The sequence below is a fragment of the Humulus lupulus genome, chromosome X, assembly GCF_963169125.1.
Source record: "Humulus lupulus chromosome X, drHumLupu1.1, whole genome shotgun sequence".
Lineage (NCBI taxonomy): Eukaryota > Viridiplantae > Streptophyta > Magnoliopsida > Rosales > Cannabaceae > Humulus > Humulus lupulus.
This window is the reverse complement of record NC_084802.1, coordinates 236,937,707-236,964,163: the sequence shown is the minus strand read 5'-3', so window position 1 is coordinate 236,964,163 and position 26,457 is coordinate 236,937,707. Positions and strand designations below refer to the sequence as shown.

At 38.2% G+C, this 26,457-nt stretch overlaps 1 protein-coding gene across 1 annotated transcript in view; it reads left to right on the top strand.

The window, feature by feature from the left end:
* The first annotated feature begins 281 nt into the window (after positions 1 to 281).
* The window catches only part of LOC133807125 (sugar transport protein 5), a 54,508-nt gene continuing 28,332 nt past the window's right edge, over positions 282 to 26,457 (top strand). Inside the window, exons 1-2 of the mRNA XM_062245286.1 lie at positions 282 to 635; positions 17,021 to 17,340. Coding sequence (XP_062101270.1) covers positions 503 to 635; positions 17,021 to 17,340 — 453 coding nt within the window. The 5' untranslated portion in view covers positions 282 to 502. The remainder of the gene's footprint in view (positions 636 to 17,020; positions 17,341 to 26,457) is intronic.

The window sequence follows — 26,457 nt, the reverse complement described above, 5'->3', positions numbered from 1 at the left end:
TTATGACTTAGTTAATTATAAAAAAAATTAAGTAAATTATAAATAATTTTTTACTTGGTAATAATTATTTTATCTTGGGCATTCTAAAAATTATTTTCTAATAAAAAAGAACTATGTGATACAGATTAGTAAGTTTAGTAATGTAAATGATACTAAATAAAATTTAGGGACGGAAGTGATAATATTTTTAGAAAGGTGTGGACCACGGCTCATGTAAACCCATAAATTAACAATAATTTAGTTTCGTACACACTAACACAGTTACAGTTACACATGTTGACCCACTCTGTACTCTAATCCTAATCATTTAAAGAGGGGTTGGTCGCTGGCATGTACCGCTAAGCGTGAGACTCTGAGAGTAGAGATTAGAGACTGAGAAGGTAGGAACCAAAATGGAGTCCAAGCGATCGTAATTTAATTATATATAAAAAAAAGAGGGACGATAATATAAATATATACAAGGTAGATTATTATTAGATATAGATCAAAGGAAAGCACAAAAATGGCTGGAGGAGTTCTTGTCGTCGACGTACCCGCTGGTGGCTTTCACGGCAAGGTAACGGCGTCAGTGGTGATTACGTGCATCGTTGCTGCCTCTAGTGGCCTCATTTTTGGCTATGACATCGGAATTTCAGGTTCCTTTTCTTTTTCTCCCAACTTTTATTTTTTTTATATATAAATATTATTAGCTTAAAAATCCAAAGTTGAAGGGTTAGTGTACTCTTATAAATTTCTTCTTTGGCTCCCTTTTTTCTAATTGAATCCAGACTTTTACAATAAAAAGAAAACACAGAAGCAAAAGTTGAATTATTGATAACATTGGCGTGTATTTCAAGCTCGTACAAAGACTTAGATTGGAAAAAAAATTAGAGAAAGAAAAAAAAAAATATATATATATATATATCTATATCTTCCCTTCACTATTTACTCATCCTTCTTAAAAGAAAATCCATGATACAAAAGAGTAAAGTAAAATTAGTTAATTATTGCTTTGGTCACCGTTACCTACAGATACGCAGTCACCGTTACCTACAGATACGCAGTTAATTATGAGATTTAAAATTTATGGAGTAGAGAGTGTCCCTTAAAACAAATAAAAGAAAAAAGAGAGAGATAGAGTGGGTCATAATTAGGAGGGGCAATTTGGGTCACGATATGATACGATACGAAAATAAATGAGTTTGGGTGACACATTTAATAATTATGTTGTGTTTGTGTTTACCTTAATCGTGTCGTGTCATAATCGTATCATGCATGATCGTGTCGTGTCAACACGATAACACGAATAATTATTCTGGGTTTCATAATTTTTTATATAAGTATGATTATATATGTCAATGTCATGTTCTATCATAACAAATTAATCGTATCATAATCGTGTTATCAAGTTGTGTTATATCATGTTTGTGTCGTGTTCGTGTTCATATTTTTAGCACGTTTAATAATCGTGTCGTGTTCATATTTACATTGATTGTGTCGACACGAACACGACACATTTACATGAAATGTCAATTCTAATAATACAATAAGTTTGGACTAAATTTGTGATAATTAATTAAGAAAAAATTACACATAGTACTATGAATTTTAAAATTTTTTGAAAAATACGAAATTTTACAAAAATTACAAAAATACGAATAACATACTGTAATAAGTTTGTTAGCGTTTGTTACAATTTTTTATTTAATTTGTAAATATTACTTACAAAATTGTAATATATAATTACAAACTTATAAGCCTTAGTGACAAATTTGTAAATTGCAGTTAAAAAAAAACAATATTATCACAAATTTGTAAATTTTGTTTGAAAAAAATCATATTTACAAGTATGCCTTTACATATTATTGTAATTTTTCTAAATATCATAATTTTAGTATTTTTTTTCCAAATCTTTAACATTTTTGTAAACTTCCCATTAATTAATGTAAGGGGGAAAATTGAGTTGATTAACAATAGAATTTGTTCCTGATCTAGAAAACTATGAGCCTGCGACTGCGAGTGATTCCTTTGCCAAAATTATATGAGAAAAATTATGGTATACAGTACACCGTAAATTGAAAAGAAAAATCGTTTTATACGGCATCTGAAAAATATTACGAAAATACGGTTATTTACTAATCCGATTGAGTTGCAACCCGATATCCACATGTTTGATGTTTAATTTCCAACTAATTTATAATTTTTTTTGTTGGCAGCAACTAAATTATATTTAATAGATATATAATATAATATATATGCAATATAAATATCATAATTAAATTTTTTTATTGTTGCCCTTTTTTGAAAACTCATTTTTTTTATTTTAAAATTAACAATTAAATATTAAAAACAATTTCTAGAATATATTGTTAGCGTGGTTATATTTCCAGCCTAAAAATATATATAACAATCATATTTATTAAAAAAATAGTTTATACCTTTTTGCATCCTATGTTTTGTCTCATTACCTGTTTGGACCTTGTGTTTTGAAAAATTATTTTTTGGACTCTATGTTTTGTAAAATGGTTAAAATAGAACCCTAAACCCGATTTTGGTCAATGATTTCTCAACTAAAATCACAAATAATTGACCAAATTAATAATTAAGAATAAAAATAAAATCATTCTGCTTAAAAACTGTATTATTGTATTCAATTTTTTCTTTATTAAAATTGAGTTTAGGGTTCAATTTTAACCATTTTACAAAACATAGGGTTCAAAAAATAATTTGTCAAAACATAGGGTCCAAACAGGTAATTGGACAAAATACATGGTCTAAAAAAATATAAACCCTTAAAAAATTAATTTTATCACTTTTTCTCAATATTTTTTTTGACATTCTTTAAATTCTTAATTTCCTAATTTTAAAAAAAAATTATCTTCTTTTCATAATTTTTTTTAAATAATGTATAATATTTAAAAAAAACTCTTTAACAAGTTTTTATATTTTTTTTTGTTTTAATTTTAATTTTATTTAAATATTTAAAAATATATATTATTTATATGTATTTTTTAAAATATGAAAAAGAAAAAAATATAAAACATTAAGAAAATGTGACCATAAGTTATAAAAATATATTTTATATATTAAGTTTTAATAAAAAGGGTTTATGTTTTTTTAGACCTTATGTTTTGACTCATTATCTGTTTGGACTTTGTGTTTTGATAAATTACTTTTTAGACCCTGTATTTTCTAAAATAGTTTAAATAGACCTCTAAACTCGATTTTGATCAAAAATTTTTGAACTAAAATCACAAATAATTTATCAAACTAACAACTTAAAACAAAAATACAGTTATTATGCCTAAGAACCGTGTTGTTATATTCAATTTTTTGTTAATCAAAATCAGGTTTAGGAGCTTATTTGAACCACTCTACAAAACACATGGTCCAAAAAATAATTTATCAAAATACAGGGTCCAAACAAGTAATGAGGCAAAACATAAGGTCTAAAAATATATAAACCCTAATAAAAATGGTGTGTATTAAACAAATTTCGAGGTGCAAAAATACAATGTCCAATTGTTATTATTATTATTTTTTGATCAGTTCTAGAATATATTTATTAACTAGTTACTGCCACGCTTTTCATTCCTTTGTCTGATTTTCAGTTTTTTTGTTATTTGGTCTTTTTCTATTCATTTTTAAATAGTAGGTAGTCAGGAAAGAAATACATAATATGATACTCCTTTCATGTAATAACTTTAATTATTTTTAAATGTTGAAAATGAATGTAATTAATAGGATTTATTATATTTCTGCTTATATTAATTATTATATTTTCAATCAATCTGAAGTTACTAGTAATAATGAATGAAATAATAATAGGCTGTTACAAATTAGTAACAATGTTTTACGAATAATACTAAAAGACAAACAACTTTTAAAAATAGTTACAAATTGGTAACAATGTGTTAAGAATAATACTAAAAAGACAAATAACTATTGGAATAATAAGAAACTGTTACCAATTGGTAACAATATGTTTCAAATGATACTAAAAAGACAAACAACTATTGGAATAATAAGAAATTGTTACAAATTGGTAACAATGTGTTACGAATAATACTAAAGACGGACCAAAATGAAAAGATTACAAATTGTTAACAATGTGTTACAAATGATACTGTTACAAATTCGTATTTTTATAAGAGTCCAAAGTTAACACACTTTTTTTTAATAATTTTCTTGTATTTTTTTAAATTTCTCAATACAAAAAGCTATTGAGTATAACAAACAATCACACGTTGAGAAAAATGAGAATTCATACTTGTTGTCCTGTATGCTATAGACCTCCATTTTTGCTCTTCCACTTTTCTTATTTCTTCTCTTGCACTATACATAAATCTAATTCTTTTATCAAATACATAAATCTAATTAAATAAGACAAAATTCCACTTTTCTTTTATAGATGTTTACAAATCTGTAACATATATTTATAAATTTGTAACAAATGTTTACAAAATAGTTATATTTTACTACTTCGCATTTACAATTTTGTCTCTTCATATTTACAATTTTGCTACTATGTGATTTTCATAAAATTTTTATATTTTTGTAAACTACCGTATTTTTCATATTTTTTAAAAATATTAATGTATTTTTGTGAATTTCCAAAATTATATTATATAAGTTTATTTACTACAATAATTCATGTTCTCGCTATCTTTTTCCATTTAGGTCCCCTATAAAAATTTTGATATTTAAATTCTTAATTTCTCAAAATGTTTGCATCAATTAGTTTTTTTATTTTTCTTTTTCATCCAATTTTGTACTTAAGTCTCTAATCTTTAAATTTTAGAACAAAAAGGCTTATTTGTACAAATAGTCCTCAAACTATATGTGTCTTGGTCAGTTGGTCTCCATACTTTTTTTTTTAAATCAATCCGCAAATTTATTATTTTGATGCAATTACATTCTTGGGACTAACACGGTTAAAACATTTGATAGAAAAACTTTACTACAAATAAAATTAAATAAATTTTAATCTTATACTTTATATGTATTGGCAAATTAGTCCCTAATCTTATTATTTTTTATATATATTAAACTCTTGAGGCTAAAATAAAATAGATTTAAAGCATAATATAAAATAAACAAAAAGTTGAATAAGAACTTAAAAAAAGTATTAAAGTCTACATTAACAAAAAACAATATTGTTGTACCCCAAAATAAATACAAACTGAGTCACTCAGCCTGGGGTTCAACTAGCAGATAAGCGCATGGAGAAAGTGTACAGGTAGAACATTTAGCTAAGTCTGGTGTGAGCAGTTAGAGTCAAACTTGATAGTTCGACAACCAAATAGTCTCCAAATTGTCTCTTGCGCCAACAACCTAGTTCGAGATGCGTGATGGCTCGATCGCCTTCTAGACTGAACTTGGCCCGTGTCAGATTAGGTTAGTTCTCCGACATCCAGCTCGAAGGAAGTGTTCAGCGCGTGGAAGCTCGATCATGATGCATAGTGAAGGATCCCATAAGATTCAGAAATTCCTTATACACTCATTGATGCACAAATTTTATTACACATTTATTACCCGAGATAATGGATGTAAATTCCATAGACAATCATATCCCTATGTAAATGGGAGATTATTCCGAGGTTACCCAAAGCTTTCCAGAAAACCCTCTATAAATATCAGGGGAATGGATAGAGATATGGGTGGCTTTTTGATATACAGAAACTCTGCTTAAATTGTAAGAAACAGTTTCACCAGAGCCTTAAAGAGATTAATAAAATTGTCTCATGGACTAGGTGGATTTTAACCACTAAACCACGTTAAAGTGTGAGTGTTTGTGATATTGTTCATTTTTCTAATCACAATTTAGTAAGAAAACCTAATATCTCTGTTATCGAGCTTCGTAATCAACTGTTGACGAACAGATTGGTGCTTTCGTTGAGAGCTTATTAATGCTTAATCCCCCACACAGGTTTCATCCAACACTCACCATGGTGGTCACTCGGTCTATGCATGACAACGAGATGGAACAACCTGGTGATCAGGAGGTGCATCATACGACCGTTCCCGCTGGAAAAGGCTTAAACGCTCAGCATCGTCCTGGAAAGCAACATGTGGGCCAAGATGATACTGGGAGCTCAACGTCGCACCCACCAAATTTTGTTTGGAAAAGGAGTCGATGATTGTTATTTCGATGAGGAGCTCGAGCCTTTTGCTCCGAAAATTGTGCAGCTCCGTATACTGTTGGCTTTAGGATGCTGACCATGCATACATATGAAGGAAACACTGATCCATCCAACCACCTCGGGATGTTCAATACGTTAATGATGGCCCACAATTTCGGGTTCGACTTAAGATGTATCTTGTTCCACGCAACTCTGACCGGACCCACCACATTATGGTTCAAAAAGTACAAAAAAGCATTCAATCACCTCGTGGAAGAAATTGTCTTCCGAATTTAAGAGACAGTTCCGAGCTTCGAATGAAACTCACGTTGAGGTCGATTCACTGGCTAACATAAAATAGCAACCTAGTGAGTCCCTGAAGCATATCTGAACCAATTCGCCAATGCAGCAGCATGAGCTAGAGATGATGATGATAGCTCAAAGCTCATGGCAATGAGGACATGGATCACGGTAGGAGGTGATTTATGGTAAGAACTCCAAGGAAAAGGAGTAAAGAGTGTAGATGAATTATTGGCCCGAGCTTAGGAATGGATAAATCTGGAGGAGGGGCAATGTGCATAATTTATGAGAAATTTTTAACTATGTGAAAAATTCGGGAGGCATGAATTGCAAGTGGTAATAATTTGGAGGGAAAAACTCTTATTTATTCTTTTTTAAAACAGAAGGTGAAATTTGGTATTTAGCTAAAATTTAAGAGATTAAAATGATGATTTTCCTATGGCATCTCCATACAAAATCTATGACACTTTAATATCAAATTATTCAAGGGTGTATACTTTTTTGGACCTCGTGTTTTGTCTCATTACCTGTTTGGACCTTGTGTTTTGACAAATTACATTTTGGACCCTATGTTTTGTAAAATGGTTAAAATAAAATACTAAACCCGATTTTGGTCAATGATTTCTCAACTAAAATCACAAATAATTTAACAAACTAACAATTAAGAACAAAAATAAAATCATTCTGCTTAAAAATTATGTTGTTATATTCAATATTTTCTTTATCAAAATTGAGTTTAGAGTTCTATTTTAATTATTTTACAAAACATAGAGTCCAAAAAATAATTTGTCAAAACACAGGGTCCAAACAGGTAATGAGACAAAATACAGGATCCAAAAATATATAAACTCATTATTCAATTATTTAAATAGACATTAAATGGGCTTACTTTAGGATGTCACTACTCATTTACACATATGTGGCCTACATATTGGAATTTATCAAACAATCTATCATGTGTACTATATTTGTCTCCTTATAAATATGTATAACCTTGTGAGCTTAAAAGCTACCCTCACAAATAAAGGTATTTTCAAACAACCTCATCCGCTGGTTATATCATGACTTGATTAAAGCAATCTTTGTCACATTTAGCCTGACTAATTTATAAATTATCACGTATACCAATACAAACAAAAGATACATATCAATCATGGATTCGTAACAAAGAAATTACATGCATCCAAATATGTCTATTTCCAATCGATACTACTTTATTCTTTAGTGAGACGAATTCTTTACTCTTACTAATTGAATGTTTAAATCACAATAGACAGAACTCATTCATAGTACACAAACTTTAGCCCATAAACTTTACTTACCAAAAAAAATCATTAAATATGTGTCTAAACAAACCAAAATTTAGAATACAAATTCCCACTAAACTCGAGCATCATCAAATAATATATACCATACCCCTTGTGAGCATTATATTCTTGAAATACCCTAGTAGTAAATTCTTAGTGAGCAGATCTGGAACCATGGAGTTTATCCTTATATGTCCTTATCAATACTATACGACTCTAAACTCCCCCTTTTAACAACACGAAACTTAAAGTTAAATATATAAGAACATACATACTTAAGCATGCATACATACATAAGACTCACAATAATTGATGTATAAAGAATCTTTTGCATTTTCTGAATGATAATGTTGCTCCTAGGGCACTGATTTAAACTGAACTTATTTCCTTAAGTGACAAATGTTACTCGATTTGATATCTTTCTTGCCAAATCTTTTGAGTACTTGACTCATTGAAATAATCTAAGGATGCCCTAAGAGTGATCTGGGCGTATCTAAATTCTTAATTTAAAAGAGATGTCTCCAAGATCTTTCATCTCAATATTCTTAGATAAAAATCTCTATGATTCATGTAAAATGCATATATGAGTAGTGGTGAGCAGTCTGCCATCAACACATAAAACTAAGAAATTATACTTACTCCCACTGGATTTGTGATACACACGATCATCAACAACATTCATCTAAAAATTAAATGAGATAATTACTTGATAAAACTTGTGGTATAGAAGCTTGCCCAAGTCCATAGATGAATTTTACCAATATGTAAACCATATTCTTTGGGCATCGTGACTCAAAGTATTTTCCTTGCACCATATAAATTGTCTTGTCAATGTTTCCATTGAAAAACTTCACTTTAACATCCATCTCATTTACAGTCAAAGTGTTTTCCTTTATTAGAATTAAGTTTATGGTTAGTTAGTTAGGCTTGGTTTATGTTAGCTTTCTTGGTTAACCAATTCTGTTTTAATTTAGTTTGGTTGGTTACTTTCGGATTGGACCCTTCTCAGCCTTTATTTAAGCTGAGTTGGTCCTCTTGTACAGGGTAGTTTTTTATATCAGTTTTGACTGAATAATAAGAGTTCTTCCTCTAATATGGTATCAGTGACCATCTGAACTTTCTTTTCTCCTTTGTCTCCATGGAACGAACAAGAGCTACAGGTCTTCGAAATACAAGCCCCGTTCATCCTCTTCCGGAGCCTTCAACGACTGCTTCCGAATCTTGATGCTCCTCCTCAAGAACCCCCAATTTCTAGGGTTCTGAATTCTCCCATCCATGTCTCCAATCCTTTCTCTTCTTTTTCTGTTCTTGATCGACCTGCCCATAAAGATGGTAGTAGTCCCTACTTCTTGAGCACGAGAGATCACCCAGCACTTGTTCTTGCATCTCCTCCCCTCACAGACAAGAATTTTCAACAATGGAGAAGAGATTTCAAGATCTCCATTCGAACAAAGAACAAACTCCCCTTCCTCAATGGATCTCTCCCTCAACCAGCTGAAGATGATCCTCTTCTCAATCAATGGCTTCGCTGCAACCACATGGTAATGTCTTGGATCCTTCACTCTGTTTCCCCTGACATCAAAAGTAGTATTTTGTTCTTGGACACTGCTGCTGCTATGTGGAATGAACTAAACAGTAGGTTTGATAAAGGAAACGGACTTAAGATCTTTGATCTTCGAACATCTCTCATCAGCCTTCATCAAGGTGATGACTCTGTAAGTTCCTACTTCACTAAACTCAAAGCTATATGGGATGAGGTTACTGATTTACGCCCTAGACTTCCTTGTACTTGTGCTGCTTCTGCTGACTCTCTTGATTTTCTTAACCAAGAACATGTTCTTCAATTCCTCATGGGTTTGAATGAGTCTTTTCATGTTGTAAAAGCTCAAATATTGTTGATAGATCCATTCCCCTCTCTTCCAAAAGTTTTTTCCATGATTATTCAAGAAGAGAATCAAAGGAGACTTCGGCCATCTCACAACATAACCTTCATTGCTGCTGTCCCTCCATCCGTTCCATCTTCTACATCTCGCACCAAGAAGATGCGCCCCACTTGTACCCATTGTCTCAAACCAGGGCACCTCAAGGAGAAATGTTTTTTCCTTCATGGATTTCCCTTGTGTTATGGTGATAAACGCAAATCTGATTTTGTCAAGACTAATCAAGTTTCTGTCTCTACTTCTTCACCAAGTGGACCGATCCTTCAACCATCCCAACTGGAACTCAGCCAACAACTAATTGCTCTGTTAGGTCAATAGCTGCATCATACCTCTTCCCCAAGTGATACTCTTCCTCAAGTATCTAATATCACTGGTAAAATTGTATCTTCTCCCCATTTTGTTTGGATAGTAGATAGTGGTGCCACTCATCATGTTTGCCACTCTACCAAGTTTTTTATCTCTTTTAACAACCATGTTCTTGATAAATATGTTACTTTACCTAATGGCCATAAGATTTTTATTCATAAATTTGGTACTGTACGTATGAACAAAGACATTTTATTGACTAATGTTCTTTATATCCCTGAATTTCGGTTCAATCTTTTTCTATACCTGCCTATCTTCACAACAGTCCTAACACTATTTTCTTTGACCACTCTAACTATTTTCTTCAGGTTCCTCGGCTGACTTCAAAGATTGGGATTGCTAAGAAAGTGGGCAACCTATTCTTCATTCAACAAGTTCCTTCTTTCTTACATTCGGGTTATACCAATTCTTTCTTTTCACATATATTTACTGCTGTACTTATCTCTAGTCATAATAATACTTTGAACTCCAAATGTAATGATTTGAACCAATGGCACTTTCGCCTTGGTCATCCTTCTGTACAAGTTTCAAAAGCTATCAATAAAAATTTACAATTTTCAGAACCTTCTCAAGATAATGTGTGTTCAATTTGTCATCTTGCTAAACAATAATGACTGCATTTCCATCCTCAAAATAATATGGCTGCTTCTCCTTTTGATTTAATTCACTTAGACATTTGGGGTGCATTCCATATCATGACTTTAGAAGGGTACACATATTTTCTTACTATTGTTGATGACCACACAAGATATACTTGGGTTTACATGCTTAAGACTAAATCTGAAGTTCAAACCATTATACCTCAATTTTTTAACCTTGTTGCCACTCAATTTTCGGCTTCTATTAAAGGTATTTGGACTGATAATGCAAAAGAGTTTAATCTTACTACATTTTATGCATCTAAGGGCATTCTTCATTATCACTCATGTGTCGAAAGACCACAACAAAACTCTGTTGTTGAAAGGAAGCATCAACACATTTTAAATGTTGCACGAGCTCGTTTATTTCAATCTCAGTTATCTCTTCCTTATTGGTCATATATTGTCAGTACAGCAGTTTATCTTATCAATAGAACCCCTTCCATGATTCTAAAAAAGAAAACATCATTTGAATTACTTCATAATAAACTTCCTTGTTACGATCATCTTCGTGTGTTTGGCTGCCTTGCTTTGCCTCTACTTTAGATAGTAAACGACATAAATTTTCTCCAAGGTACAAACCTTGCATCTTCATTGGTTACCCTCTCGGAATGAAAGCATATACTCTTCTTGACATAGAAAGCCATCAAATTTTTCATTCTCGGGATGTAGTTTTTTATGAGAATATATTTCCATTTAAAAATAATCTATCTCATCATAATATTGATTCTTTGTGCTCACAATCCATGTTGTCAAATGCAGGAACTAACCCTTCTTTAAAGCCTATATCTCCCCAATCTAAAGCTTCACCTCAACATCAAGATTCACATACTCCACCAAATATTCCTCATTCGTCTACTTCTGGACGTGTCCTATCATGCCCAAAATATCTTGATGATTATGTTTGTAATCTAACTACCTCTACTGCGCATCCCTTATATGATTTTTTATCTTATGACAGGCTTAATGAATCTTTTCGGGCTGCCATTCTTGCTGCCAATACTATTATGGAGCCCACTAGCTACAAACTTACATCTGTCATACTTGAATGGCAGCAAGCGATGGCTGTAGAAATCAAAGCTTTAGAAGATAACAACACATGTAAAATAATATCTCTCCCTCCTGGACATCACACCATAGGCAACAAGTGGATATACAAAGAAAAATATCAAGCCAATGGTTCCATTGACAGGTATAAAGCTAGATTAGTGGCCAAATGCTACACCCAAAAATAAGGTATTGATTACATAGACACCTTTGCTCCTGTTGCAAAAGTTAATACCCTTAAATTATTACTTGCTCTTGCTACAATAAAAATTTGGTCATTATCTCAGTTAGACATTAACAATGCCTTCCTTCATGGAGACTTAAATGAAAATGTCTATATGAAACTACCAAAGGGTTATCAACCCAAAATACATTTAACTCAAAATGTTGTTTGTAAATTAACCAAGAGTCTATATGGCTTAAAACAAGCCTCAAGACAATGGTACACAAAACTCAGCACATATCTTACTTCAAATGGGTTTAAACAATCATATTCTGACAACTCTTTGTTCATCAAGAGTACTTATAGCACCTTCATTGCTATCTTAATTTATGTTGATGATATAGTTGTAACGCCCTACTACCTTAGAGCCGTTACTAAGTGAGTTTAAAACAGAAATCGTGCTTTTGACTGACTCTTTGTGGTTTCTAAAACCAAAAGTGTGAATAAACCAGAATCTAACGCTGTACTCTTTGAAAATGTTTAGTTTCATTGAAAACGTTAAGTATCAAACATCTGGGATCCCAAAATAAGGTTTACAAAATATTTACAACTCAAAAATAGATTTACACCAGGTTAATTATCAAAAGAATGAGTTAATACAGCCATATACAAAATGCCCCCAACCAAAGCAGTCGGGCAGGCCGAACATGTACGCGCTGCCCCCACGCTCTCCATACTCATGGCCGGTTGACTGACTCCTTGCTTTTACCTGCCACACAGAGCACCTGTGAGCCGAAGCCCAGCAAGAAAACCCAAATAGTGCATAACATATGCATAGTATATAGCTGACATAACCCACTGATAAATAGGAAAACCATTAGACTAAACAAGCACGGCCATGCCGCCCCAGAGGCCTTACCAAAGCCTGAGGTCTCGGTCCTCACCGTCAGGATAACTCTTGTATCCCTTGGGTCCCACCCTGGCTATAAGCATCACATGTGCTGAGCGTTACTTCCGGCCCCAAAGCCGTACCCGGCCTTTGCCGCTCTCGGCCTTAGCCGTTCATTTCATTATAATCGCACGCATAAAACATTTCGAAATAATCATTCAAGCATATAATAATTCATCCAAGGTCATACATTTGCAAGTAAAACAATCTAGGGCCATGCCCTGCAATAACACTGTGGGCCCATGCCCTAATCCCGGGTGTTACGGTTTTCTTACCTTTAAATTCGATGGCCTTGATCAACCTGACTCCTTGAGCACGATCCTACTCGAGCCCTAGCGCTTACCTAAGCAAAATCCATAAGTCAAAGTCATTACCAAACCTCAAGTCCAAAACCTAGCCTCGGGACCAATCCCGAGCCCCTGGGAAGTCCTAGATCCCCAAAACAAAGTGGCGGAATCGAGCCCCGAACCCTAGGTCAAAATCCCTTCACAAAAGCCCAAAAATCCCCTCTGTGAACAGTGCAGCGCTACAGCGCTCTAAAGAGGGTGCTGTAGCACTACAAGCAGAACCACCCCATCAGAAGCAGGGGCTAGCGCTACAGCGCCCCCTGACTAGCGCTGTAGCGCTAGTTGCAGACCAGCCAAACCCAAAAATCGCTTCTTGCGATTTTCTTCTACCATTTCAACCCCAAACTTGCCCAAAAACACACTTAACCACACCTCACACTCATCCCAAGCATCCCAAGAACTCAACCCCAAGCTCAAGCAACCCAAAACTCAAAATCTAACATAATGAACCCAAAAACCAGAAATCCACTCAACAACAAAGATAAGGTCTTAGAAATCATACCGTGGGTGGAATTTCGTCCTTGAATTGAACCCTAGACCTCCTTAGCTTGTACCTTCACAACCTTGGCCTGATTTCCCCAAAAATCCCATCCATTTAGCTCAAAAACACAGTTCAAACCAGTCATGCCCTAAAACTGAAATCTCCAAGAACTTACCTCAAATTTCAGATGTGATCTTGCTAATCTCTTGCCAATCCTCAAGTCTAGCTTATGATCCTTGATGCTCAGCCTACCCTAGCTCTCCACTGAGCTTGAATCCAAGAAAAATGAAGGAAATTGGTTGGGAGAGCCACAAACCGATTCTTTGGACAAAACCCTTCAGCTTTTCTCTCTTTTCCTTTCTCTTCCTTCTTTCTTTCTTTTCAGCCTATAACTCTTTTTCTAAAAAATCCACTAAGTATAAAGCCCTTCTTAACTCATCTCTTCCAAGCCTAAAGACCAAAATGCCCTCCCTTAATAATTCTAAACCTTTTTGCCCATAAAGGGGCATTTTAGTCATATTACCCAAATTCCCACTAATTCCTCAAGTGTTCCTAATAATTCCCGCTCGCTACCCAATACCTGATTAATCATCAATATACATTCCTCATCATCAAGATTAACCTCAATATATTTCCCAAATTCTCATTTAAACTCCCTAGGCTTAACCCAAGCCGGGTATAGATTCCCGCTTTGACTTTTCCGCTAACCCGCTCATTCTAGGATCGTCTCGAGTCACAGATCACAGATATCAACACGGTCATGCCCAAAATGGCCAAATTACAAATATGCTCAATCAGGTCTACATGCATACTAATTCACATAGTCATGCATCACAAATAATCAAATAGTCATATAACGTGCATTAAATCATAATCATGCATTAAACTCATTAAAGTCACACATGGAATCCCATTATGCCCTCCAGGCACACTACTCAAGGCCCTTAAGCCTTAATAGCGAATTTGGGTCGTTACAATAGTTATTGCTTCTAACAATGACTCTGCTATTTCCTTGTTTACACAACAACTAAACTCAGTTTTTCAGTTAAAGGACCTTGGTCCTTTACGTTTCTTTTGGGGCTAGAAATTGGGTGATCAAATAGTGGTATTTCTGTATCTCAACGCCCTTTTACTTTACAGCTCTTAAATGACACAGGTTGTATGGGCACCAAGTTTCCTCCACTCCTATGGAGCCAAATACAAATCTCAGTAAGGATAAAGGTCCTCTCTTATCTGATCCTACAACTTATAGACGTCTTATTGGTAAATTAATTTACTTAACTATAACTCGTCCTGACATTTCCTTTGATGTGAATCATTTAAGTCAATTTTAATCTTCTCCTAGAATGCCTCAAATATGCAAGCTGCCCAACACATCCTTCAATACTTAAAGGGTACCTCGGGCCAAGGCCTTTTCTTTCACTTTTCTTCTACACCCCACTTAAGTGCTCATGCTCAATCTAATTATACTTCAGATTTCAGTCTTAAAATTTTTTCAGATGCGGATTGGGGATCTTGTCTTGATACTCGACGCTCAGTTTCGGGCTACTGTATATTCCTTGGCCAATCTCTCATTTCATGGAAGTCCAAGAAGCAAAGCACAGTGTCCCGCTCTTCCGCTGAAACTGAATACCGTGCTATGGCTAATGCTACTCAAAGACTTCCATGTCATTCACAACAATCCAGCTATCTTATATTGTGACAGTACAGCTGCAATCCATATATCAGAAAATCCTGCTTTTCATGAGAGAACAAAACACATCGACATAGACTGTCATATTGTCCGCGACAAAATACAAGAAGGCTGCATCAAACTCATTCATGTCCCTACAAAGAACAATATAGCTGACTTTCTCACCAAACCTTTATTTCCAGCTCATTTTAAGGACTTAATATCCAAGATGAAAGTTAAAAATTTGTATATTTTATCTTGAGGGGGTCTATTAGAATTAAGTTTATGGTTAGTTAGTTAGGCTTGGTTTATGTTAGCTTTCTTGGTTAACCAATTATGTTTTAATTTGGTTGGTTACTTTCGGATTGGACCCTTCTCAGCCTTTTATTTAAGCTGAGTTGGTCCTCTTGTGCAAGGTAGTTTTTGATATCAGTTTTGACTGAATAATAAGAGTTCTTCCTCTAATATCCTTGCACTATATATGATGATGGTGATATGAGTCGGGGGTGTATGTTTCGACAGAGAGAGGTCTTGGTTTAGGTATAGAGTGAGGGAGAGGGGAGGAGGAAGGAGAGGAGGGTGAGAGAGAGACCATCTGAAGTGAGAGAGAGAGGGGGGAAAGTATGAGAGCAGTAGTTTAGTCTACCTGGCCAAAAAAATTCAAAATAAGCATACTTTTGGAATACTTGCATTAAGTGGGATACTTTTGTATAATGTATCCCCTTCATGCATATATACTAAACTTTCCCATATTTTTTGTGTCTACTATGAAGCGACAATTAGAACTCTTTAATCTATCATATAGAATACATGTTATCATCGAGCTATATACAGTATATATAGTTCTTATCAAAGTAAACGTGTAAATAAATCAATGAGCTTTTCGTTAATTTTTTTTTACAATAATAAACGGTATAATATAGTTATTTTGTTATTTTAATCGGCGCATATTATTGATTTTTTTTTTATGAAAGGGTACTATATATAGGAGTAGTCATGGACTATATATATATATATATATATAACTTATATATCATAAGCTTATTATCTACTAAGTTTTTGTCTAGCTTTTATCTTCATCAATAGTGACGTTTCTATTTTTAGTATGTAAAAATATTATAACTTAATTTTTTTATATGGTAGTGTATGTTGTAGTTATAGTAAGCATCTTATAGGTTTTAAGAATTTTTAAATAATTTACGGTGTCGAAAACAGACTTCAAAACAATCTATTTTACGCGCATATAAAACAAGCTTCAAAACAACCTGTTTTTGTGTTTTCGGCACATAAATATGTTACAATATAATTTTTTTAATATGACAATGTATAATATAATTATTTAGAACCCCACAAATTTTTGTGAAATTCTGAATAATTTACGGTATTAAAAAACATAAAATATGTTATTTTGAAGCTTGTTTTATACGCTCGTGAAATAATTTATTTTGAAATATATTTTGGGCATTATAAATTATTTGAAATTTTCTAAAAACTCCATGAAGATCCTAAATAACTTCATTTTACATCATCATATAAAAAAAATATTTAGTGTACAACTTTTTCACGTGCCTAAAATAATAACGTCGACAACAAAATACATGTCTCCACGGTAAAAATTTCACACACATATATATATATATATCTATAAATATATATATATGTATGTACAAATGATGGTAAAAAATATCATTTCTATAATATAATATCAGGTGGAGTGACCACAATGGGACCGTTTCTGAAGAAATTTTTCCCATCTGTACAAAGGAACGCAGCAGAAGCAAAAACAAACATGTACTGCGTCTACGATAGTCAAGCTTTGACAGCATTCACATCTTCACTTTACATAGCTGGCTTAGCTGCATCCCTAGTTGCAAGCCGCCTGACAGCAACCTTGGGCCGCCGGAATAGCATGGTTTTTGGCGGTTGCACCTTCTTTATTGGAGCTGCAATTAATGGTGGTGCTGCTAATATCGCTATGCTCATATTAGGCCGTATCTTGCTCGGATTCGGGGTTGGTTTCACTAACCAAGTAAGTCTGTCGACTCGCTTGCATACTTATACTTATCGTGTACATAAATATCAATGCACTTCATCTATATATATATACACATTATACACTTACTCATTAAAAGAATTCGAATTGTAAGTGTACCAAATACTAAAAGTATCTTAGATAATAATTAAAAACAATTACCACCTAATAATTTTTCACATATCTAATATATATAAACTTATTCTTCAAGGAGAGCAGAGAAAATTTCTTATAAAAAGAAGTTGGCAATCTAAAATCTAAAATTGTGTTGTTGCAACACTAATCGCACTATCTATATATATATATATATATATATATATTTAAACTAGAAAGCCTAAAAGCCTAAGAACTCTAAAAGGTAATTAAGAAAATATAATACTAAGTATATATATATACAATAGTATTCAAGGAAGATTCATATATAAATTTGTTTTTGGTGTGTGTTTAACTAAGATCACTTATGCTTATTTATAGCTTCCATTCAAGGTAAACTTTCATTCACAAACAATGTGAGACAAACCAAAAAGTCAACTTTTTCTAACATTTCTCGTACCAAACAATCTCTTAATAATTTTAATAATTAATTAAATACTTCAAAGGAAAACTAAAAAAATTAGATTCAAACTATTATTATTATTAATGTTGTTATTAGCAAGTCGGCAGGCGTAGACAAAAACAAAAATAGAAAAAAGGATAACAATGGCATTAATCTAAAAGATTGGATGATTTTTTTTTTCATGTAAAAGGGTATATCAATGCTTATATAGTAAGGATATATCTATATATATACATACATACATATGTAGCATGAGGATATGACTATATATCTCTTGATAATTTTGCAAAAATAGACAAAGGAGATTTGAGAGAGAATCAAAAGGGAGGCTAGGTTTTCATTATGTCAAAAGAGATAAAAATAAGAGTACAAGAGCAACAAAATATATAGTCAAAATAATGAGAGGCTAAAAGACTAAACTGCCCTTACATAATAATAAAACTTATATTATTAACATCCCCCTCAAACTCACGATGCATTTGCGGGAAACATCGAGAGTTTGCTAACTAAGAAACGAAAACGAAAAATAGTATGAGCCTTCGTAAACAAGTCGGCAATCTGCATAGCGGAAGTGACAAATGGTAAAGTGATGGTCCCATTCTGATAGTGGTGACGAGTAAGATGACAATCTATCTCAATATGTTTCGTGCGCTCATGAAAAACGGAGTTACGAGTAATCTGAATAGCACTAACATTGTCACAATGCATCGGAGTGGGATCTGAGAGAATAACACCCATATCAACAAGTAACCAACGCAACCAAACAATTTCAGCAGTAGTGGAGGCCATGACACGATATTATGCTTCTGTAGACGATCGAGAGACAACAGTCTATTTTTTACTCTTCCAAGAAATAAGAGAATCTCCCAAAAATATACAAAAACCAGTGGTAGATTTGCGATCAGTACAATCACCACCCCAATCTGCATCTGAGTAGGCACGTAACTCTAAAGTAGATGTAGATGGAAAAACCAGACTCTGAAATTGAGTTCCCCGAAGATATCGAAGAATATGAAGCACAGCTGCCCAATGAACGGTAGTGGGAGATGCAACAAACTGACTGACAATGTGAACTACATAAGCGATGTTTGGCCTGGTGATAGTAAGGTACACTAAGCTACCAACCAGAGTGCGATATAGAGAGGGATCTGACAAGGCAACACCATCAGATGAAGAATAAGAGCAACAAAATATATAGCCAAAATAATGAGAGGCTAAAAGACTAAACTACCCTTACATAATAATAAAACTTATATTATTAACATCTCTAACGCTTAATTTTATTTATAAAATTTATTAATTATTTTTATTAAATTTGTATCATTATCATATAAAATTCAAATAAATAAATATTTAAAAGAAGGACAGATCTATTAAATGAAATTTTTTAAAATAATGTTTATGGTATTTTTTTAAATATATATTGTACGCCTTGATTTTCCCATGGGCTGATTAGCGAGCTGAGCTGCGCCCTAATCATGATTATCTCGTGGACATCCCCAAAACCGGAGCTGCCGTCAGAAGGTCATAAGGTCGTACCTCCTTAGCTCGAGGTAACCCAAGGGTTTTCCAAGCTTGCGTAAGAACTGAGTCCGGACTCTGAAGGCCGAAGGTCGAGTTAAGTATCCAGCTCGTGGTTCGAGCTGGATCTGGAGGCTATGACCCTTTGTAAAGTCAATACACGCAAGGTAAACGTGCATATATCAGACATCACGTGCTTGATATGCCCCTGACTTCTCGGACACGCAGCAGGAACGTGCGCATTCAGACACCCACGACTGGGTTGGGCCGTGCGGCCCATTATCTCCTTACCTATTGATTTGACCACACTTATGTGTTAGGTTTAGGAATTAATCACGAATGTCACAGAGTTGATACGATAGGTAAGAAGGTCACGAGATGACCTTCTTACCAACTCCCAGGTGCCTTCTCCTATAAATATGGAGACCCTGGGAGTTGATAAGGGTTGGATTCTCTCTTGTAAGAAATACCCTTTAATCAAATATCCAGTATATATCAATAATACTGACTAGTGGAGTAGAAGGATTTTAACCATTGAACCACTTAAAAAACGTATCTTTAGTCACCTTTTCATTTCTAAGGTCATATATCTGTTTCGGTTCAACATTAGCACTAATCCCTTTCTCTTCTTTTTTTAATTATCTGTTGGCGAAGAACCGCATCAACAGTTTGGTGCTTTCGTTGAGAGCAAGTTTATTTAGTGCTGTCGCAAACATACAACTATGGTGACTACTCGATCCAGGCACGGTAACGAAACAGAACAGCATGATGGGCAGGAGGCTCATCATACTGCCACCCCTGGTGAACAAGTTCCTGAAGCCCAGTAGCGGCCAGGAAAGCAGCCGGTGGGCCAAGATGACACTGGAAGTTTGGCCCCTCGGCCACCTAATCCAAACCCGTGTTATTACACGGCGGTGCAGATGGAGAACGCTCAGTTGAGAAGCCAGCTAGCAATAGCTAGCCAGCAGATCAAGGATGTGCTGGCCCGACTACCCCCTCTCACAACCGACGTTAACGTCGGAGAGAGGCAAGGCGAGGCTCCTAAGTCTCGCCGGGGTAACCGGTCCAGGCATAGCCGCTCGAATAGACTTCCAACAACCAACTCCACTCCTTCATCACACCATCGAGAGGCATGCTTCGAAGAAGTGCCTGGAGCCAGGCAACAGCAATACAGCCGTTCGGTCATAACGTCAACTCCTAGCTCCCAGCCATCCTCGCGAGCGCCAAGGGGAGCTCGAGGAAATTCCCGAAGGAGATCCGGGGAGGGCTCCCAGCATCAGCCCGTCCCCAACAATCGTCCTGCGCCTCGTCCAGATCGCTAGGCGCGAGACCAGCAGGTTGGCAGGGCCGAAAGGCCCCCACCAAACTTGATCCGTCCTGACAGAACTAGGATCGCCTCTCCAGTCAGGCATCCTCCTTCTCCAATCAGATATCCGTCTCCTCCTCGGCCCGTCCGAGATATCCCAGCCTATGAGAGTAGTAGGAGAAACCCGCCATCAGCTGGACCTTCCCGGCGTAGCAAGGCGCCAAGGGAAAGCCCAGATCCTCACCATCAAAGGCGGACTCCAAGCCTATCTAGCAGGAGCCACTGGACCGGCAGTCTCCAGAGTGATCTCTCTAGGGGAGACCTGCGTCAGCGTTTGAGTTCGGCACAAAGTCATCAAACCACCCAGGGGGGCAACCTACGAGATCGCCTTAACTCTCATAGGGGGGAACCAGCAGGAGGAGATGGCCACGCTCGCTCAGGGGGGGCCCTGTCCGAAGTACATAACGGAGGGAATGTCCTAAATAACCTATCTCAAGACAGGAGGGGCAATAACCCACCAAATATGTACAATGGGTTCGGAGCTGTTAAACCAAGGACATCAGGACCAAACCCTCGAGCGCCTAACTCAAATGGAGGAGCTGATGAGGAAACTCTTGTCAGAAAAAGAAAAAGATGAATATGATTCAGGGGACGAGATGGAACTCTTCGCCCCCAGCATAGCGGCGACGGCGTACCCATCTGGTTTCCGTATGCCGCACCTGTCAAAGTTCAATGGGGACGGAGACCCATCGGACCATCTAGGGATGTTCAACACCCTAATGATGGCCCACAACATTGGCCCCGAGCTTAAGATGTTTAATCTTCCCTTCCATGCTGACTGGACCTGCCAGGCAGTGGTTCAAGCAAAGTAAAAGACAGTCAATCAGCTCCTGGAAGACTTTCTCGGCAGACTTCAAAAGGGCATTCCGAGCTTCCCAGGCCGCCCGTGTTCAGGCCGACTCCCTGGTTAACATGAGGCAGCAGCCCAGTGAGACTCTGAAAGCCTACCTGAGCAGGTTTGCGAACGTCGCTGCTCGAGCTAGAGATGCGGATGATAGCTCCAAGCTCATGGCCATGAGAACTAGAATCCTCATCGGAGGAGACCTCTGGAAGGATATACAAAGGAAGGGAGTCAGCTCGGTTAACGAATTCCTTAACAGGGCCCAAGAATGGATAAACTTGGAGGAAGCCGAAGCCTCAACTGCAGGAACCAGCCAGGTCCCCGAACAGCCCGTTGGAGTGGGGACGGAGGTCGTGGCAGTGATCCAAAACATCACACAGAACAACCAGCCCGGTGGAGGCAAAAGAAAGGGAAATGGCAAAAACAGTCAGCACGGCCAAAAGAAGAATAAGTCCGTAGAAAAATTCAAGCCCATCTACGCGACTTATACAGAGCTCACCCAGTCCAAGGAGAATATCTTCCTAGCCAACTCTACTCAAGTCCCCTGGAAGAGGCCGGAGCCATTAAAGCACCACAAGGGGAAGAGAGACACCTCCAAGTTTTGCCGTTTTCATAACGATGTTGGCCACAATACCGACGATTGTAGGCATTTAAAAGATGAGATCGAGACTCTTATCCGAGCGGCCCCTTGGCTCAATACGCACGGAACAGGGTTCCAGCAAGTCGACCTGCTCCAGAAGTCCCGGCCAGTCAGCCCTGGCCTCGGGTAGATCAGGACGTCCCTCCTCCCGTGGTTGGAGGAGAGATATCCACCATCTCTGGAGGTCCGCATATGGCCGGCACGAGTAGAGGCGCCCAGAAGAGATACGTGAACGAACTAAAGGCTCATAACGAAGTAGATTTCGTTCCGGAGCAGCGTCAGTCAAAGCAGCAGCGATTGGAGAGGCAACTGATCATTTTTACGGAGGAAGATGCGGGCCATGTCCAGTTCCCTCACAATGACCCTTTGGTCGTGGCAGTTCAGCTCGCCAATCGGAGGGTGAGGAGGGTGCTGATCGACACGGGAGCTCGGTGAACCTCCTGTTCCGATCCACGTTGGAGAAGATGGGTTTGACCGTCACCGAGCTAAAGGTGACCTCCATGATGTTGTATGGTTTCTCGGGAGAGGGATCAGCAGCAATAGGGACGATCGAGCTAGTGATCACCCTAGGAGAAGGATCTCAGACAGTCTCCAAGCTCCTCGAGTTCGTGGTCATCGACTGCTCCGCTGCATACAACGCGATCTTGGGACGACCCACGCTCATGGCGTTTGAGGCCGTCATTTCCATTCGCCACCTCACAATGAAATTCCCTACTTCCACGGGAATATGCACTGTTCATGGCGATCAGCTCGTTGCCAGGGAATGCTACAGCATTTCTATGAAGGGAAAATCTAAACCCGGGCAGCTGGCAATGGCCATTCAAGATGGTGAAGAGGAATCTCAGGAACCCGTAGCTGATCCTGAGATTGAAAAACCTCAAAGCGCCGAAGGGGAAAATGTCGTCTTAAGTGAGGATATTGACCCCCGAATAGGCGAGGACAGATCCGAGCTCCAAGCGATTGAGGAGCTCGAGGAAGTGAACATTGATCCACAGAATCCATCACGGATGGTCAAGCTCGGGAAAAACCTCTATAGCAAGAGGAAGGCGGAGCTGACTAAGTTTTTGCGGGATAACCTGGACGTGTTTGCATGGTCCCATGAGGACATGGTGGGAATTAGCCCGAGTGTCATCGTGCATACACTTCATCTGGATAAAAGCATTCCCGCCAAGTCCCAGAAGCAAAGACGCCTAGGAACAGCTCGAGCTGAAGCCTTGGAGGAAGAGGTGGCCCGACTCAAGAAATGCGGCTTTATCCGTGAAGCCAAGTTTCCAATATGGGTCGCCAACCCCGTGCAAGTCCCGAAGCCCAACGGAAAATGGCGGACCTGCATAGACTTCTCCGACCTGAATAAAGCCTGCCCAAGGATTGTTTTCCACTGCCAAGGATTGACCAGCTGGTAGATGCCACGGCGGGGCATAAGCTCATGTCCTTTATGGATGCATACTCAGGCTACAATCAGATCGCCATGAATCCGGTGGACCAGGAACACACCAGCTTCATGACCCCGACTAACGTTTATTGTTACAAGGTCATGCCGTTCGGGTTGAAGAACGCCGGAGCTACCTACCAAAGGTTAGTAAACAGAATGTTCACAAGACAGATCGGGAAAAACATGGAAGTTTACATTGATGACATGCTAGTCAAGTCAAAGACTGCGGATAACCATGTTTCCAACCTGGAAGAATGTTTTAAGATACTACGGGAATATGGCATGAGGCTCAATCCACAGAAGTACACTTTTGGAGTTGCGTCAGGGAAGTTACTGGGTTTCATAGTCAATACCCGAGGAATCGAGGCAAACCCCGACAAGATCAGATCACTGATCGAGCTTCCCTCGCCCAGGTCGCGAAAATATGTCCAAGGCCTGACAGGAAGAGTGGCAGCCTTCAATCGGTTCATTTCCAAGTCCATCGATAAGTGTTTGCCATTCTACAACCTGCTCCGAGGAAACAAGAAGTTTTAATGGACAGAAGAGTGCGAAAGCGCATTCCTCGACCTGACGGCGCATTTGGCCGAGCCGCCCGTACTATCCAAACCCAAAGCAGGAGAGCCTCTTTTTCTCTACCTGGCTGTCACTGGGGATGCAGCTAGTGCCGTGTTGGTACGAGAAGAAGACCGAGTTTAGAAACCAGTCTACTACATCAGCAAGAGACTTCTCGGGGCTGAATCCTGGTACCCATTGATGGAGAAATTGGCGTTCTGCCTTTTCACAGCCTCGCGAAAGCTCAGACCGTACTTTCAGTCCCACTCGATACGCGTCATGACCGATCAACCTTTAAGGCAGGTTTTGCAAAAACCTGAGGCATCGGGACGTTTGTTAAAGTGGGCCATCGAACTCAATCAGTTCGAGATTCTGTACCCTCTCTGAACTGCTATAAAAAGTCAGGCCCTGGCCGATTTTATGACAGAGTGCACGGGATTCCAGGAGGATCCCGCAGAAGACTCACCCCAAGTCACCTCGCCCCAGGCGTCGTGGAGGATCTTTGTAGATGGTTCGTCCAACGAGAACGGCTCCGGAGCTGGAATCATTTTGATATCCCCCGAGGGACATAGATTCCACTCGGCGCTGAGATTCGGATTCAAAGCCTCCAACAACGAGGCCGAATACGAAGCTTTGCTGGCCGGGCTGAGGATAGCCCAGAAGTTGAAGGCGAGCTCCGTCCAGTGCTTCAGTGACTCCCAGCTCGTGGTAAACCAGGTTCTGGGCGAATATCAAGCACGGGGACCCAAGATGGCCGCCTATCTGGCAAAGGTAAAAGCTGAGCTGTCCGCGTTTGAGCGAGGCTCGATCGAACAAATACTTCAGGAGCAGAACGCTAACGCAGACGCTCTTGCCAAGCTCACCACCTTTGAGGAAACGGAGACCTTGGGGCTAGTGCCGATAGAGTTCTTGGAGAAACCCAGCATAGTGGATGTCAGGACAGAGATCGAGATGATCGATGCCAGGCCGACCTGGATGACCCCCATCCTTGAGTATCTCGTCGAGGGAAAGCTGCCTGAAGGGCGTAATGATGCGCGGCGAATACTCTATCAAGCTCCCAGGTATACTATGGTAGACGGGGTGTTGTACCGGCGTGGGCACTCCCTGCCTCTCCTACGATGTGTTCTTCCAGGTGAAGCAAAGGCCATCCTGCAGGAGGTGCACGAGGGTTTTTGCGGTGACCACACTGGGGGGCAAAGCTTGGCCTTAAAGGTCCTAAGGCAAGGGTATTACTGGCCAACTCTGTCCAAGGACTCGGTTTCATACGTGAAGAAGTGCGACAAGTGCCAGCGGTTCGCAGCAGTTACCCGAGCTCCTCCAGTCGAGCTAAAGATGATCTCGTCCCCATGGCCATTTGCCGTTTGGGGGATAGACTTGGTTGGCGCCCTCCCCACTGGAAAGGGCGGGGTTCGTTATGCCGTGGTAGCCATCGACTACTTTACGAAGTGGGCTGAGGCAGAACCTTTGGCAACGATAACGTCCAAAAAGGTGCTTGACTTCGTGGTTAAAAGCATTATCTGTCGATTCGGCCTGCCAAGAAGATTGTTTCCGATAACGGCACTCAGTTCGACAGTGACCTGCTCACCGAGTTTTGTGAAAGGCACAGAATTATGAAAAGTTTCTCCTCCGTGGCCTATCCTCAGACGAATGGCCAGGTCGAAGCTGTCAACAAGACTCTAAAGGCGAGCCTCAAGAAGAGATTAGATGAAGCGAAGGGGGTCTGGCCGGAATAGCTCCCCCAGGTCCTATGGGCATACCGGACCTCGCATCGGACTCCTACGGGTCATACTCCTTTTTCCCTAACCTTTGGGAGTGAGGCGGTCCTCCCCGTGGAAATTAAGGTGCTTTCGCATAAGGCCCAATCTTACGACCAGGACCGCAACCACGAGCTACTGTGCAATTCCCTTGACCTAGTTGATGAAAAGCGAGAAGATTCGCAACTCCAGCTCACCCATTATCAGTAGAAAATCACTCGTTATTTCAACTCCAAAGTCAAAAAGCGCGCCTTTAGCGTCGGCGACTTGGTCCTAAGGAGAGTTTTCCTGGCCGGGAAAGATCCCAAAGAGGGAGTCTTGGGACCAAATTGGGAAGGACCGTACTAGGTCATCGAAGTCATTAAGGAGGGACCTTATAAGTTAGCTCGGCTTGATGGAGGGGTAGTCCCGCGGACTTGGAATGCCATCCATTTAAAGAAATATTATCAATG